Source organism: Salvelinus fontinalis, chromosome 35 (genome assembly GCF_029448725.1).
Source record: "Salvelinus fontinalis isolate EN_2023a chromosome 35, ASM2944872v1, whole genome shotgun sequence".
In the NCBI taxonomy this organism is placed as follows: domain Eukaryota; kingdom Metazoa; phylum Chordata; class Actinopteri; order Salmoniformes; family Salmonidae; genus Salvelinus; species Salvelinus fontinalis.
The window spans coordinates 39373846-39390692 of NC_074699.1; the positions used below are offsets into that span (position 1 = coordinate 39373846).

Sequence of the window (16847 nt, forward strand, 5' to 3'; positions counted from 1 at the left end):
TGTGTGTGTGTGTGTGTGTGTGTGTGTGTGTGTGTGTGTGTGTGTGTGTGTGTGTGTGTGTGTGTGTGTGTGTGTGTGTGTGTGTGTGTGTGTGCGACCGTGCGTGTGTGTGTTGTGCTGATGTCGTGCTGTGTAGTTGGTTAATTGCAGAGCTCTATTCACTACAACACACAGGGGACCCCAGGACCAACCGCTGAGTCAGGGAGACTCTGTTATACCGACTGACACTCTATCCTGTTGGTAGGAAAGCTTGGTATTGAGTTAGCTTATCACATACTGTAGGTTATCACATACTGTAGGTTATCACATACTGTAGGTTATCACATACTGTATGCTACAAGGTTATTAGGCTACATACTGTATGCTACAAGGTTATAAGGCTACATACTGTATGCTACAAGGTTGTTAGGCTACATACTGTATGCTACAAGGTTATAAGGCTACATACTGTATGCTATCAATCAATCAATTTTATTTTATATAGCCCTTCGTACATCAGATAATATCTCGAAGTGCTGTACAGAAACCCAGCCTAAAACCCCAAACAGCTAGAATGCAGGTGTAGAAGCACATGCTACAAGGTTGTTAGGCTACATACTGTAGGCTACAAGGTTATTAGGCTACATACTGTATGTTACAAGGTTATTAGGCTACATACTGTATGCTACAAGGTTATTAGGCTACATACTGTATGCTACAAGGTTGTTAGGCTACATACTGTATGCTACAAGGTTGTTAGGCTACATACTGTAGGCTACAAGGTTATAAGGCTACATACTGTATGCTACAAGGTTATTAGGCTACATACTGTATGCTACAAGGTTATTAGGCTACATACTGTTTTCTACAAGGTTGTTAGGCTACATACTGTATGCTACAAGGTTGTTAGGCTACATACTGTAGGCTACAAGGTTATAAGGCTACATACTGTATGCTACAAGGTTATTAGGCTACATACTGTATGTTACAAGGTTATTAGACTACATACTGTATGCTACAAGGTTATTAGCAGTGGTGGGAAAAGTAAAGATACCTTAATAGAAAATTACTCAAGTGAAAGTCACCCAGTAAAATACTACTTGAATAAAAGTCTAAAAATATTTGGTTTTAAATGTACTTAAGTATTACAAATAAATACAATTGCTAAAATAGACTTACGCATCAAAATTCAAAGTAAAAGGATAAATAATTTAAATTCCTTATAGAAAGCAAACCGGACAGCATAATTTTCTTGTGTTTTTAATTTACAAATAGCCAGGTGCACGCTCCAACAGACATCATTTACAAACCAAGCATGTGTTTAGTGAGTCCACCAGATCAGAGGCTGTAGGGACGACAGAGATGTTCTCTTGATAAGTGTGTGAATTGGACCGTTTTCCTGTCCTGCTAAGCATTCAAAATTGAACTAGTACTTTTAGGTGTCAGGGAAAATGTATGGAGTAAAAAGTACATTATTTTCTTTAGGAATGTAAGGAAGTTAAAGTTGTCAAAAATATAAATAGTAAAGTACAGATACCCCAAAAAAACTACTTAAGTAGTACTTTCAAGTATTTTTACTTAAGTACTTTACACCACTGCTGTAGCTGGTGTCAAATCTAGGATCATACTTCATGAGTTGCCCTCTCGCTATTTCTTGTTATCTTTTTAACTTTTACATTGTTTATGTAATGTCTACTATTTTAAGGTATTTGTTTTATCACATTTTATATCAGCATAACGATGCACTTTGAGTAGAAAATGTATTGTTTCTATCAGGCAGTACAACCGGCTACGCAGCTTGCTGAAGGACCCCCGTCATCACTGTATCCTGTTTGCCAACGAGTTCCAGGAGTATTCCTACTGCCCCAGAGAAAAGGGAGAGCCGCAGGACAAATGGCAGACCAGGTGAGTGGCCTTCCTACACCTCCTTCTCCTCCTTCATCCTCCTTCTCCCCCTCCTCCTCATACACCTCTTCCTCCGTCTTCATCCTCCGCCTCCTCCGTCTTCATCCTCCTTCTCCTTCTCCTCCTCCTTCATCATCCTTCTCCTCCTTCATCCTCCTACACTTCCTCCTCCGCCTTCATCCTCCTCCTTCATCCTCCTACTCCTCCTCTTCCATCCTCCTCCTTTATCTTCCTACTCATCCTCCTCCTCCTTCATCCTCCTCCTACTCCTCCTCCTCCTTCATCCTCCTCCTACTCCTCCTCCTCCTTCATCCTCCTTCTTTTCCTCCTCCTCCGCCTTCATCCTCCTCCTTCTTTTCCTCCTCCTCCTCCTTCATCCTCCTCCTACTTCATCCCTCTTCTCCTCCTCTGCCTTCATTCTCCTCCTCCTTCATTCTCATCCTCCTCCTCTGACTGTAAAACCCAATATTAAGCCAGTTAATACAAATCAAGTTTGTTGCCATTTGTAAGTACATAATAAGTACATTGGAATTGTGTGTGTATGTGTGTGTGTTTAGGCATCACTCTGTGTATCTGTATGTGTATGGTAATGCAGGTGTGTCCTTGTCTCCCTCCCTGTAGGTGTGTGTATCATGCTGCAGTGTGGTACCACGACCATCTGGCAGGTCTGAAGCCAGTAGTGATGATCACTGAAGACCAGACCGCTGTGGCAGAGTACAGCAGCCTCAACTGTGGTGTCTACGTCCTCTGTACACAGGTACACTATAGTACACACAGCCTCAACTGTGGTGAATCCGTCCTCTGTACACAGGTAGACTATAGTACACACAGCCTTAACTGTGGTGTCTATGTCCTCTGTACACAGGTACACTATAGTACACACAGCCTTAACTGTGGTGAATACATCCTCTGTACACAGGTACACTATAGTACACACCAGGTACCCAAATGCCTGTTCTGTCCCATTGCCCTTCAATGGTGCTAACATGATTAAAGATGAATCCATGGTATACTGAATACTGGTCCTCTATGGGTGAATACCTGGGTAATTAGAACCCTGCTGTATACTGATCCTCTATAGGTGAATACATGTATTCTATAGGTGAATACCTGGGTAATGAGAACCCTGAGGTATACTGATCCTCTATAGGTGAATACCTGGGTAATGAGAACCCTGCTGAATACTGATCCTCTACAGGTGAATACCTGGGTAATGAGAACCTCAGGGAACATCAGTCAAAAGGACCCATACAACTATGGACTTGAAAGGGCAGGGCCAGTTCTACTCATTCTAGTTCTGTGCTCCTGAAGACCAAGAGACATGCACAAGGTAACGATACACTGGTCGATAATATAGGAGATGTTTTATCCTGTGTTCAGTATGTGTAGGCTATGTGATCCCTGCGGGGGAATTGAACCCACAGCGCTGCGGGGGAATTGAGCCTGTGTGGCTCCGTTGGTAAGAGTGAGACCCAGGGTTCAATTCCCCCGCAGGGATCACATAGCCTACACATACTGAACACAGGATAAAACATCTCCTATATTATCGACCAGTGTATCGTTACCTTGTGCATGTCTCTTGGTCTTCAGGAGCACAGAACTAGAATGAGTAGAACTGGCCCTGCCCTTTCAAGTCAATCAGGGCATAATGAGATTTCTGTTTCTATGTTCAGGAGTACCTGCAGACGTTCTGGCCGGAGCTGCAGGCTGCCCTGGAGCTGTACTGCTCCATCGCTCAGGCCCTGCAGGAGAAAGGGAGCGAGGGGACGGAGAGAGAGTACACTGAACACCTGCCTGCCGAGGTCCTGGAGGCTGGCATTAAGTCTGGTCGATACATACAGGTAGGTGGAGGGGGCATGTCCGTGTTTGAACAGCTGTGTGTGTGTGTGTGTGTGTGAGAGAGAGAGAGAAAGAGAGAGAGAGAGAGAGAGAGAGAGAGAGAGAGAGAGAGAGAGAGAGAGAGAGAGAGAGAGTCAAACTTCACTCAGATGTGAAGGTCCTCCTCGACAGCCATTTTGAGGCCTACAAACACGACATCCCTGGAGAAAAGTGAACACCAAAAAAGACACATTTCTGTGAAATGAAAATGTCCCGCCAATGTGGGCTGGGTGCTAGCCTAGCGGTTAAGCCAATGTGGGCTGGGTGCTAGGCTAGCGGTTAAGCCAATGTGGGCTGGGTGCTAGCCTAGCGGTTAAGCCAATGTGGGCTGGGTGCTAGCCTAGCGGTTAAGCCAATGTGGGCTGGGTGCTAGCCTAGCGGTTAAGCCAATGTGGGCTGGGTGCTAGCCTAGCGGTTAAGCCAATGTGGGCTGGGTGCTAGCCTAGTGGTTAAGCCAATGTGGGCTGGGTGCTAGCCTAGCGGTCAAGCCAATGTGGGCTGGGTGCTAGCCTAGCGGTTAAGCCAATGTGGGCTGGGTGCTAGCCTAGCGGTTAAGCCAAAGTGGGCTGGGTGCTAGCCTAGCGGTTAAGCCAATGTGGGCTGGGTGCTAGCCTAGCGGTTAAGCCAATGTGGGCTGGGTGCTAGCCTAGCGGTTAGGCCAATGTGGGCTGGGTGCTAGCCTAGCGGTTAGGCCAGTAACCGAAAGTTTGCTAATTGGAATCCTAGAGCTGACTAGGTGAAATCTGTCGATGTGCCCTTGAGCAAGGCACTTAACCCTAATTGCTCCTGTAAGTTGCTCTGGATCAGAGCGTCTGCTAAATGACATAAAAATAAAACATTTTTAAAAAGTTTTCTTCTGTCTCTTCCTTCCATTCCAGGGTACTAAGTCTTCTGTCTCTCTGCCCTTCCATTCCAGGGCACTAAGTCTTCTGTCTCTCTGCCCTTCCATTCCAGGGCACTAAGTCTTCTGTCTCTCTGTCCTTCCATTCCAGGGTACTAAGTCTTCTGTCTCTCTGTCCTTCCATTCCAGGGCACTAAGTCTTCTGTCTCTCTGTCCTTCCATTCCAGGGCACTAAGTCTTCTGTCTCTCTGTTCTTCCATTCCAGGGTACTAAGTCTTCTGTCTCTCTGTCCTTCCATTCCAGGGTACTAAGTCTTCTGTCTCTCTTCCTTCCATTCCAGGGTACTAAGTCTTCTGTCTCTCTGTCCTTCCATTCCAGGGTACTAAGTCTTCTGTCTCTCTGTCCTTCCATCCATTCCAGGGCACTCTGAATGTGAACAAACACAGGGCCCAACATGAAGCCTTCGTCCGCTTTGAGGGCTCCTCTAACAAGAGCTCAGGTGAGTTCCACAAACAAAACTGACCTATGACCTCAAACTGTTCTGTTTGACCTTCAGTGTAAGGTTGTGGGTTCAATTCCCCCCGCATGGATCACATAGCCTACACATACTGAACACAGGATAAAACATCTCCTGTATTATCAACCAGTGTATCGTTACCTTGTGCATGTCTCTTGGTCTTCAGGAGCACAGAACTAGAATGAGTAGAACTGGCCCTGCACTTTCAAGTCAATCAGGGCATAATGAGATTTCTGTTTCTATGTTCAGGAGTACCTGCAGACGTTCTGACCCAGTTGAGTTTATTACTGGTACCATGATTACAGGTAATCCTACAGGAATCATGAATAATGATGAGAGAGAAAGGTACAGACGCACAAATATCATACCCCCCCACCCCCCACCCCCAAAAATGCTAATCTCCTCTGTTATTGTAATAGGGGGGAGGTTAGCATGTCTTGGGGGTAGGATATTTTGTGGGTCTGTCACTTTCTCACTCATCATTATTCACTCGTCATTCAGGATTATCCCTAATCATGGTAACATCCACATTAATGTACACTATTCTTAATTACAATCAAACATTATTTACCATTCATTTCTATTGGGCACAAAAAGCAACCAAAACAAACAGCGAATATGTAGAGTCACAAGCTTGTTGTAGTCATTGAGTACCATGAACCAAATACTTCACGTTTTACAACTTGAATACAAATAGAAGTGAATCTGTCCCAAAACGTTTGGTGGGGGGGGGTGGACTATGAACAAAAATATATAGATGAAAATCCCCTTAAATGAAAGCTGCCAGTCTGCACGTTAACCTCATCATCGTTGAATAATTTCAAATCCAAAGTGCTGGAGGACAGAGCCAAAACAACACAACAAACAGTGTCACTGTCCCAATACTGTTGGAGCTCACTGTACATCCTCTCCCAGAGCTGAACACTGATGTGCTGCTGTGTGGGGGGAAGAATCGGAACCGGGCGGTGCACGGCGATATGGTTGCCGTGGAGCTGTTGCCGAAGGGGGAGTGGAGGGGGAGAACCACGGCCCTGACGGAGGGACAGGGGGAGGAGAAGGGAGACGAGACACAGAGCCAACCCATGGCCACAGGTATGCACGCACGCACGCACGCACGCACACACACACACACACACACACACACACACACACACACACACACACTACTGACCTAATGTCTGACCTCTGTCTTCCCTAGACTGAATGGATGAGATACTAGACAGTACATACAGTATAAAGACTAAAATAACATTAATGTAACATATCATTTATTCCCCTCCTCTCTCTTCTCTCCCCCTCTCTTTCCACCTCCTCTCTCTTCTCCATCCTTCTCCCTCTCTCTCCCTACTCTCTCTCTTCTCCCTCTTCTCTCTTCTCCCTCCTTCTCGCTCCTTCTCCCTTTCTCTCCCCCTCTCTCTCCCCCTCTCTCTCTTCTCCCTCCTTCTCCCTCTCTCTATCTTCTCCCTCTCTCTCCCCTCCCTCTATTTCCCTCCCTACCTCTCTCACCCCCTCCCTCCTCCCTCCAGGTCGTGTGGTAGGGATCCTTCAGAGGAACTGGAGGGACTATGTCGTGACCTTTCCCCCCAAGGAGGAGACCCAATCCCAGAGCAGGAACTCCCAGCGTATCCTGGCCACGCCCTGGGACCAACGCATCCCCAAGATCCGAATCAGCACCCAACAGGCTGACAAACTACAGGTCAGACCAAGGACTTGATGATTAGTAGAGTGGTTGAATCAGGTGAGCTTGCTTTAAGTCTCTGACCGTTGAAAGGACATGAAGCCTGTCATTTCCCCCATCTCTCCAGGATCACCGGGTGATAGTGCGTCTGGACTCGTGGGACAGCACCTCCCTCTACCCTAACGGACACAGTGTCAGGGTTCTGGGCCGGGCTGGGGAGCTGGAGACGGAGGTCCAAACCATCCTCATAGAGAACTGTATCCACGTACCTCCTTTCTCTGAGGCGCAGGTCAGTTATAGTATAATATACCATCCTCATAGAGAACTGTATCCAGTTATAGTATAATATAACATCCTCATAGAGAACTGTATCCAGTTATAGTATAATATACCATCCTCATAGAGAACTGTATCCAGGTCAGTTATAGTATAATATACCATCCTCATAGAGAACTGTATCCAGTTATAGTATAATATACCATCCTCATAGAGAACTGTATCCAGGTAGGTTATAGTATAATATACCATCCTCATAGAGAACTGTATCCAGTTATAGTATAATATACCATCCTCATAGAGAACTGTATCCAGGTAGGTTATAGTATAATATACCATCCCCATAGAGAACTGTATCCAGTTATAGTATAATATACCATCCTCATAGAGAACTGTATCCAGTTATAGTATAATATACCATCCTCATAGAGAACTGTATCCAGTTATAGTATAATACACCATCCTCATAGGGAACTGTATCCACGTACCTCCTTTCTCTGAGGCGCAGGTCAATTATAGTATAATATACCATCCTCATAGAGAACTGTATCCACGTACCTCCTTTCTCTGAGGCGCAGGTCAGTTATAGTATAATATACCATCCTCATAGAGAACTGTATCCAGTTATAGTATAATATACCATCCTCATAGAGAACTGTATCCAGTTATAGTATAATATACCATCCTCATAGAGAACTGCATCCAGGTAGGTTATAGTATAATATACCATCCTCATAGAGAACTGTATCCAGTTAGAGTATAATATACCATCCTCATAGAGAACTGTATCCAGTTATAGTATAATACACCATCCTCATAGAGAACTGTATCCAGTTATAGTATAATATACCATCCTCATAGAGAACTGTATCCAGGTAGGTTATAGTATAATATACCATCCTCATAGAGAACTGTATCCAGGTAGGTTATAGTATAATATACCATCCTCATAGAGAACTGTATCCAGTTATAGTATAATATACCATCCTCATAGAGAACTGTATCCAGGTAGGTTCTAGTATAATATACCATCCTCATAGAGAACTGTATCCAGGTAGGTTATAGTATAATATACCATCCTCATAGAGAACTGTATCCAGGTAGGTTATAGTATAATATACCATCCTCATAGAGAACTGTATCCAGGTAGGTTATAGTATAATATACCATCCTCATAGAGAACTGTATCCAGTTATAGTATAATATACCATCCTCATAGAGAACTGTATCCAGTTATAGTATAATATACCATCCTCATAGAGATCTGTATCCAGTTATAGTATAATATACCATCCTCATAGAGAACTGTATCCAGTTATAGTATAATATACCATCCTCATAGAGAACTGTATCCAGTTATAGTATAATATACCATCCTCATAGAGAACTGTATCCAGTTATAGTATAATATACCATCCCCATAGAGAACTGTATCCAGTTATAGTATAATATACCATCCTCATAGAGATCTGTATCCAGTTATAGTATAATATACCATCCTCATAGAGAACTGTATCCAGTTATAGTATAATATACCATCCTCATAGAGAACTGTATCCAGGTAGGTTATAGTATAATATACCATCCTCATAGAGAACTGTATCCAGTTATAGTATAATATACCATCCTCATAGAGAACTGTATCCAGTTATAGTATAATATACCATCCTCATAGAGAACTGTATCCAGGTAGGTTATAGTATAATATACCATCCTCATAGAGAACTGTATCCAGGTCGGTTATAGTATAATATACCATCCTCATAGAGAACTGTATCCAGGTAGGTTATAGTATAATACACCATCCTCATAGAGATCTATATCCAGTTATAGTATAATATACCATCCTCATAGAGATCTCTATCCAGTTATAGTATAATATACCATCCTCATAGAGATCTGTATCCAGTTATAGTATAATATACCATCCTCATAGAGAACTGTATCCAGTTATAGTATAATATACCATCCTCATAGAGATCTGTATCCAGTTATAGTATAATATACCATCCTCATAGAGAACTGTATCCAGGTAGGTTATAGTATAATATACCATCCTCATAGAGAACTGTATCCAGTTATAGTATAATATACCATCCTCATAGAGAACTGCATCCAGTTATAGTATAATACACCATCCTCATAGGGAACTGTATCCACGTACCTCCTTTCTCTGAGGCGCAGGTCAGTTATAGTATAATATACCATCCTCATAGAGAACTGTATCCAGTTATAGTATAATATACCATCCTCATAGAGAACTGTATCCAGTTAGAGTATAATATACCATCCTCATAGAGAACTGTATCCAGTTATAGTATAATACACCATCCTCATAGAGAACTGTATCCAGTTATAGTATAATATACCATCCTCATAGAGAACTGTATCCACGTACCTCCTGTCTCTGAGGCGCAGGTCAGTTATAGTATAATATACCATCCTCATAGAGAACTGTATCCAGTTAGAGTATAATATACCATCCTCATAGAGAACTGTATCCAGTTATAGTATAATATACCATCCTCATAGAGATCTGTATCCACGTACCTCCTTTCTCTGAGGCGCAGTTCAGTTATAGTATAATATACCATCCTCATAGAGAACTGTATCCAGTTATAGTATAATATACCATCCTCATAGAGAACTGTATCCAGTTATAGTATAATATACCATCCTCATAGAGATCTGTATCCAGTTATAGTATAATATACCATCCTCATAGAGAACTGCATCCAGGTCAGTTATAGTATAATACACCATCCTCATAGAGAACTGTATCCAGGTCAGTTATAGTATAATATACCATCCTCATAGAGAACTGTATCCAGTTATAGTATAATATACCATCCCCATAGAGAACTGTATCCAGTTATAGTATAATATACCATCCCCATAGAGATCTGTATCCAGTTATAGTATAATATACCATCCTCATAGAGAACTGTATCCAGTTATAGTATAATATACCATCCTCATAGAGAACTGTATCCAGGTAGGTTATAGTATAATATACCATCCTCATAGAGATCTGTATCCAGTTATAGTATAATATACCATCCTCATAGAGAACTGTATCCAGGTAGGTTATAGTATAATATACCATCCTCATAGAGAACTGTATCCAGGTAGGTTATAGTATAATATACCATCCTCATAGAGATCTGTATCCAGTTATAGTATAATATACCATCCTCATAGAGATCTATATCCAGTTATAGTATAATATACCATCCTCATAGAGAACTGTATCCAGTTATAGTATAATATACCATCCTCATAGAGAACTGTATCCAGTTATAGTATAATATACCATCCTCATAGAGAACTGTATCCAGTTATAGTATAATATACCATCCTCATAGAGAACTGTATCCAGGTAGGTTATAGTATAATATACCATCCTCATAGAGAACTGTATCCAGGTAGGTTATAGTATAATATACCATCCTCATAGAGATCTGTATCCAGTTATAGTATAATATACCATCCTCATAGAGAACTGTATCCAGGTAGGTTATAGTATAATATACCATCCTCATAGAGAACTGTATCCAGGTAGGTTATAGTATAATACACCATCCTCATAGAGATCTATATCCAGTTATAGTATAATATACCATCCTCATAGAGATCTCTATCCAGTTATAGTATAATATACCATCCTCATAGAGAACTGTATCCAGTTATAGTATAATATACCATCCTCATAGAGAACTGTATCCAGTTATAGTATAATATACCATCCTCATAGAGAACTGTATCCAGTTATAGTATAATATACCATCCTCATAGAGAACTGTATCCAGTTATAGTATAATATACCGTCCTCATAGAGATCTGTATCCACTTACCTCCTTTCTCTGAGGCGCAGGTCAGTTATAGTATAATATACCATCCTCATAGAGAACTGTATCCAGTTTTAGTATAATATACCATCCTCATAGAGATCTGTATCCAGTTATAGTATAATATACCATCCTCATAGAGAACTGTATCCAGTTATAGTATAATATACCATCCTCATAGAGAACTGTATCCAGTTATAGTATAATATACCATCCTCATAGAGAACTGTATCCAGTTATAGTATAATATACCATCCTCATAGAGAACTGTGTCCAGGTAGGTTATAGTATAATATACCATCCTCATAGAGAACTGTATCCAGTTATAGTATAATATACCATCCTCATAGAGAACTGTATCCAGTTATAGTGTAATATACCATCCTCATAGAGAACTATATCCAGTTATAGTATAATATACCATCCTCATAGAGAACTGTATCCAGTTATAGTATAATATACCATCCTCATAGAGATCTGTATCCAGTTATAGTATAATATACCATCCTCATAGAGAACTGTATCCAGTTATAGTATAATATACCATCCTCATAGAGAACTGTATCCAGTTATAGTATAATATACCATCCTCATAGAGATCTGTATCCAGTTATAGTATAATATACCATCCTCATAGAGAACTGTATCCAGTTATAGTATAATATACCATCCTCATAGAGAACTGTATCCAGTTATAGTATAATATACCATCCTCATAGAGAACTGTATCCAGTTATAGTAAAATATACCATCCTCATAGAGATCTGTATCCACGTACCTCCTTTCTCTGAGGCGCAGGTCAGTTAAAGTATAATATACCATCCTCATAGAGAACTGTATCCAGTTATAGTATAATATACCATCCTCATAGAGAACTGTATCCAGTTATAGTATAATATACCATCCTCATAGAGATCTGTATCCAGTTATAGTATAATATACCATCCTCATAGAGAACTGTATCCAGTTATAGTATAATATACCATCCTCATAGAGATCTGTATCCAGTTATAGTATAATATACCATCCTCATAGAGAACTGTATCCAGTTATAGTATAATATACCATCCTCATAGAGAACTGTATCCAGTTATAGTATAATATACCATCCTCATAGAGATCTGTATCCAGTTATAGCATAATATACCATCCTCATAGAGAACTGTATCCAGTTATAGTATAATATACCATCCTCATAGAGAACTGTATCCAGTTATAGTATAATATACCATCCTCATAGAGATCTGTATCCTGTTATAGTATAATATACCATCCTCATAGAGAACTGTATCCAGTTATAGTATAATATACCATCCTCATAGAGAACTGTATTCAGTTATAGTATAATATACCATCCTCATAGAGATCTGTATCCAGTTATAGTATAATATACCATCCTCATAGAGAACTGTATCCAGTTCTAGTATAATATACCATCCTCATAGAGAACTGTATCCAGTTATAGTGTAATATACCATCCTCATAGAGAACTGTATCCAGATATAGTATAATATACCATCCTCATAGAGAACTGTATCCAGGTAGGTTCTAGTATAATATACCATCCTCATAGAGAACTGTATCCAGGTAGGTTATAGTATAATATACCATCCTCATAGAGAACTGTATCCAGGTAGGTTATAATATAATACACCATCCTCATAGAGATCTATATCCAGTTATAGTATAATATACCATCCTCATAGAGATCTCTATCCAGTTATAGTATAATATACCATCCTCATAGAGAACTGTATCCAGTTATAGTATAATATACCATCTTCATAGAGAACTGTATCCAGTTATAGTATAATATACCATCCCCATAGAGAACTGTATCCAGTTATAGTATAATATACCATCTTCATAGAGAACTGTATCCAGTTATAGTATAATATACCATCCCCATAGAGAACTGTATCCAGTTATAGTATAATATACCATCCCCATAGAGAACTGTATCCAGTTAGGTTATAGTATAATATACCATCCTCATAGAGAACTCTATCCAGTTATAGTATAATATACCATCCTCATAGAGAACTGTATCCAGTTATAGTATAATATACCATCCTCATAGAGAACTGCATCCAGTTATAGTATAATATACCATCCTCATAGAGAACTGTATCCAGTTATAGTATAATACACCATCCTCATAGGGAACTGTATCCACGTACCTCCTTTCTCTGAGGCGCAGGTCAGTTATAGTATAATATACCATCCTCATAGAGAACTGTATCCAGTTATAGTATAATATACCATCCTCATAGAGAACTGTATCCAGTTAGAGTATAATATACCATCCTCATAGAGAACTGTATCCAGTTATAGTATAATACACCATCCTCATAGAGAACTGTATCCAGTTATAGTATAATATACCATCCTCATAGAGAACTGTATCCACGTACCTCCTTTCTCTGAGGCGCAGGTCAGTTATAGTATAATATACCATCCTCATAGAGAACTGTATCCAGTTATAGTATAATATACCATCCTCATAGAGAACTGTATCCAGTTAGAGTATAATATACCATCCTCATAGAGAACTGTATCCAGTTATAGTATAATACACCATCCTCATAGAGAACTGTATCCAGTTATAGTATAATATACCATCCTCATAGAGAACTGTATCCAGTTATAGTATAATATACCATCCTCATAGAGAACTGTATCCAGGTAGGTTCTAGTATAATATACCATCCTCAGAGAACTGTATCCAGGTAGGTTATAGTATAATATACCATCCTCATAGAGAACTGTATCCAGTTATAGTATAATATACCATCCTCATAGAGAACTGTATCCAGTTATAGTATAATATACCATCCTCATAGAGAACTGTATCCAGTTATAGTATAATATACCATCCTCATAGAGAACTGTATCCAGTTATAGTATAATATACCGTCCCCATAGAGAACTGTATCCAGTTATAGTATAATATACCATCCTCATAGAGATCTGTATCCAGTTATAGTATAATATACCATCCTCATAGAGAACTGTATCCAGTTATAGTATAATATACCATCCTCATAGAGAACTGTATCCAGGTAGGTTATAGTATAATATACCATCCTCATAGAGATCTGTATCCAGTTATAGTATAATATACCATCCTCATAGAGAACTGTATCCAGGTAGGTTATAGTATAATATACCATCCTCATAGAGATCTGTATCCAGTTATAGTATAATATACCATGCTCATAGAGAACTGTATCCAGGTAGGTTGTAGTATAATATACCATCCTCATAGAGAACTGTATCCAGGTAGGTTATAGTATAATACACCATCCTCATAGAGATCTATATCCAGTTATAGTATAATATACCATCCTCATAGAGATCTCTATCCAGTTATAGTATAATATACCATCCTCATAGAGATCTGTATCCAGTTATAGTATAATATACCATCCTCATAGAGAACTGTATCCAGTTATAGTATAATATACCATCCTCATAGAGAACTGTATCCAGGTAGGTTATAGTATAATATACCATCCTCATAGAGATCTGTATCCAGTTATAGTATAATATACCATCCTCATAGAGAACTGTATCCAGTTATAGTATAATATACCATCCTCATAGAGAACTGTATCCAGTTATAGTATAATATACCATCCTCATAGAGAACTGTATCCAGTTATAGTATAATATACAATCCTCATAGAGAACTGTATCCAGTTATAGTATAATATACCATCCTCATAGAGATCTGTATCCACGTACCTCCTTTCTCTGAGGCGCAGTTCAGTTATAGTATAATATACCATCCTCATAGAGAACTGTATCCAGTTATAGTATAATATACCATCCTCATAGAGAACTGTATCCAGTTATAGTATAATATACCATCCTCATAGAGATCTGTATCCAGTTATAGTATAATATACCATCCTCATAGAGAACTGTATCCAGGTCAGTTATAGTATAATACACCATCCTCATAGAGAACTGTATCCAGGTCAGTTATAGTATAATATACCATCCTCATAGAGAACTGTATCCAGTTATAGTATAATATACCATCCCCATAGAGAACTGTATCCAGTTATAGTATAATATACCATCCCCATAGAGATCTGTATCCAGTTATAGTATAATATACCATCCTCATAGAGAACTGTATCCAGTTATAGTATAATATACCATCCTCATAGAGAACTGTATCCAGTTATAGTATAATATACCATCCTCATAGAGATCTGTATCCAGTTATAGTATAATATACCATCCTCATAGAGAACTGTATCCAGGTCGGTTATAGTATAATATACCATCCTCATAGAGAACTGTATCCAGGTAGGTTATAGTATAATATACCATCCTCATAGAGATCTGTATCCAGTTATAGTATAATATACCATCCTCATAGAGAACTGTATCCAGGTAGGTTATAGTATAATATACCATCCTCATAGAGAACTGTATCCAGGTAGGTTATAGTATAATACACCATCCTCATAGAGATCTATATCCAGTTATAGTATAATATACCATCCTCATAGAGATCTCTATCCAGTTATAGTATAATATACCATCCTCATAGAGATCTGTATCCAGTTATAGTATAATATACCATCCTCATAGAGAACTGTATCCAGTTATAGTATAATATACCATCCTCATAGAGAACTGTATCCAGTTATAGTATAATATACCATCCTCATAGAGAACTGTATCCAGTTATAGTATAATATACCATCCTCATAGAGAACTGTATCCAGTTATAGTATAATATACCGTCCTCATAGAGATCTGTATCCACTTACCTCCTTTCTCTGAGGCGCAGGTCAGTTATAGTATAATATACCATCCTCATAGAGAACTGTATCCAGTTTTAGTATAATATACCATCCTCATAGAGATCTGTATCCAGTTATAGTATAATATACCATCCTCATAGAGAACTGTATCCAGTTATAGTATAATACACCATCCTCATAGAGATCTGTATCCAGTTATAGTATAATATACCATCCTCATAGAGAACTGTATCCAGGTCAGTTATAGTATAATATACCATCCTCATAGAGAACTGTATCCAGTTTTAGTATAATATACCATCCTCATAGAGAACTGTATCCAGTTATAGTATAATACACCATCCTCATAGAGATCTGTATCCAGTTATAGTATAATATACCATCCTCATAGAGATCTGTATCCAGTTATAGTATAATACACCATCCTCATAGAGATCTGTATCCAGTTATAGTATAATATACCATCCTCATAGAGAACTGTATCCAGTTATAGTATAATATACCATCCTCATAGAGAACTGTATCCAGGTCAGTTATAGTATAATATACCATCCTCATAGAGAACTGTATCCAGGTCAGTTATAGTATGATATACCATCCTCATAGAGAACTGTATCCAGTTATAGTATAATATACCATCCTCATAGAGAACTGTATCCAGTTATAGTATAATATACCATCCTCATAGAGAACTGTATCCAGTTATAGTATAATATACCATCCTCATAGAGAACTGTATCCAGTTATAGTATAATATACCATCCTCATAGAGATCTGTATCCAGTTATAGTATAATATACCATCCTCATAGAGAACTGTATCCAGTTATAGTATAATATACCATCCTCATAGAGAACTGTATCCAGTTATAGTATAATATACCATCCTCATAGAGAACTGTATCCAGTTATAGTAAAATATACCATCCTCATAGAGATCTGTATCCACGTACCTCCTTTCTCTGAGGCGCAGGTCAGTTAAAGTATAATATACCATCCTCATAGAGAACTGTATCCAGTTATAGTATAATATACCATCCTCATAGAGAACTGTATCCAGTTATAGTATAATATACCATCCTCATAGAGATCTGTATCCAGTTATAGTATAATATACCATCCTCATAGAGATCTGTATCCAG

The 16847-nt window shown here is 39.1% G+C and overlaps 1 protein-coding gene across 4 annotated transcripts in view; it reads left to right on the forward strand.

Annotated features, from left to right (window-relative positions):
* The window catches only part of LOC129834842 (DIS3-like exonuclease 1), a 50798-nt gene that overhangs the window by 6017 nt on the left and 27934 nt on the right, over nt 1-16847 (forward strand). For 2 of the 4 annotated variants that reach the window (XM_055900157.1, XM_055900158.1), the window contains exons 3-9: nt 1756-1884; nt 2506-2641; nt 3558-3725; nt 5024-5102; nt 6036-6212; nt 6647-6816; nt 6926-7087. In XM_055900157.1, coding sequence (XP_055756132.1) covers nt 1756-1884; nt 2506-2641; nt 3558-3725; nt 5024-5102; nt 6036-6212; nt 6647-6816; nt 6926-7087 — 1021 coding nt within the window. The other 2 variants (XM_055900159.1, XM_055900160.1) reach the window with 2 other exon arrangements.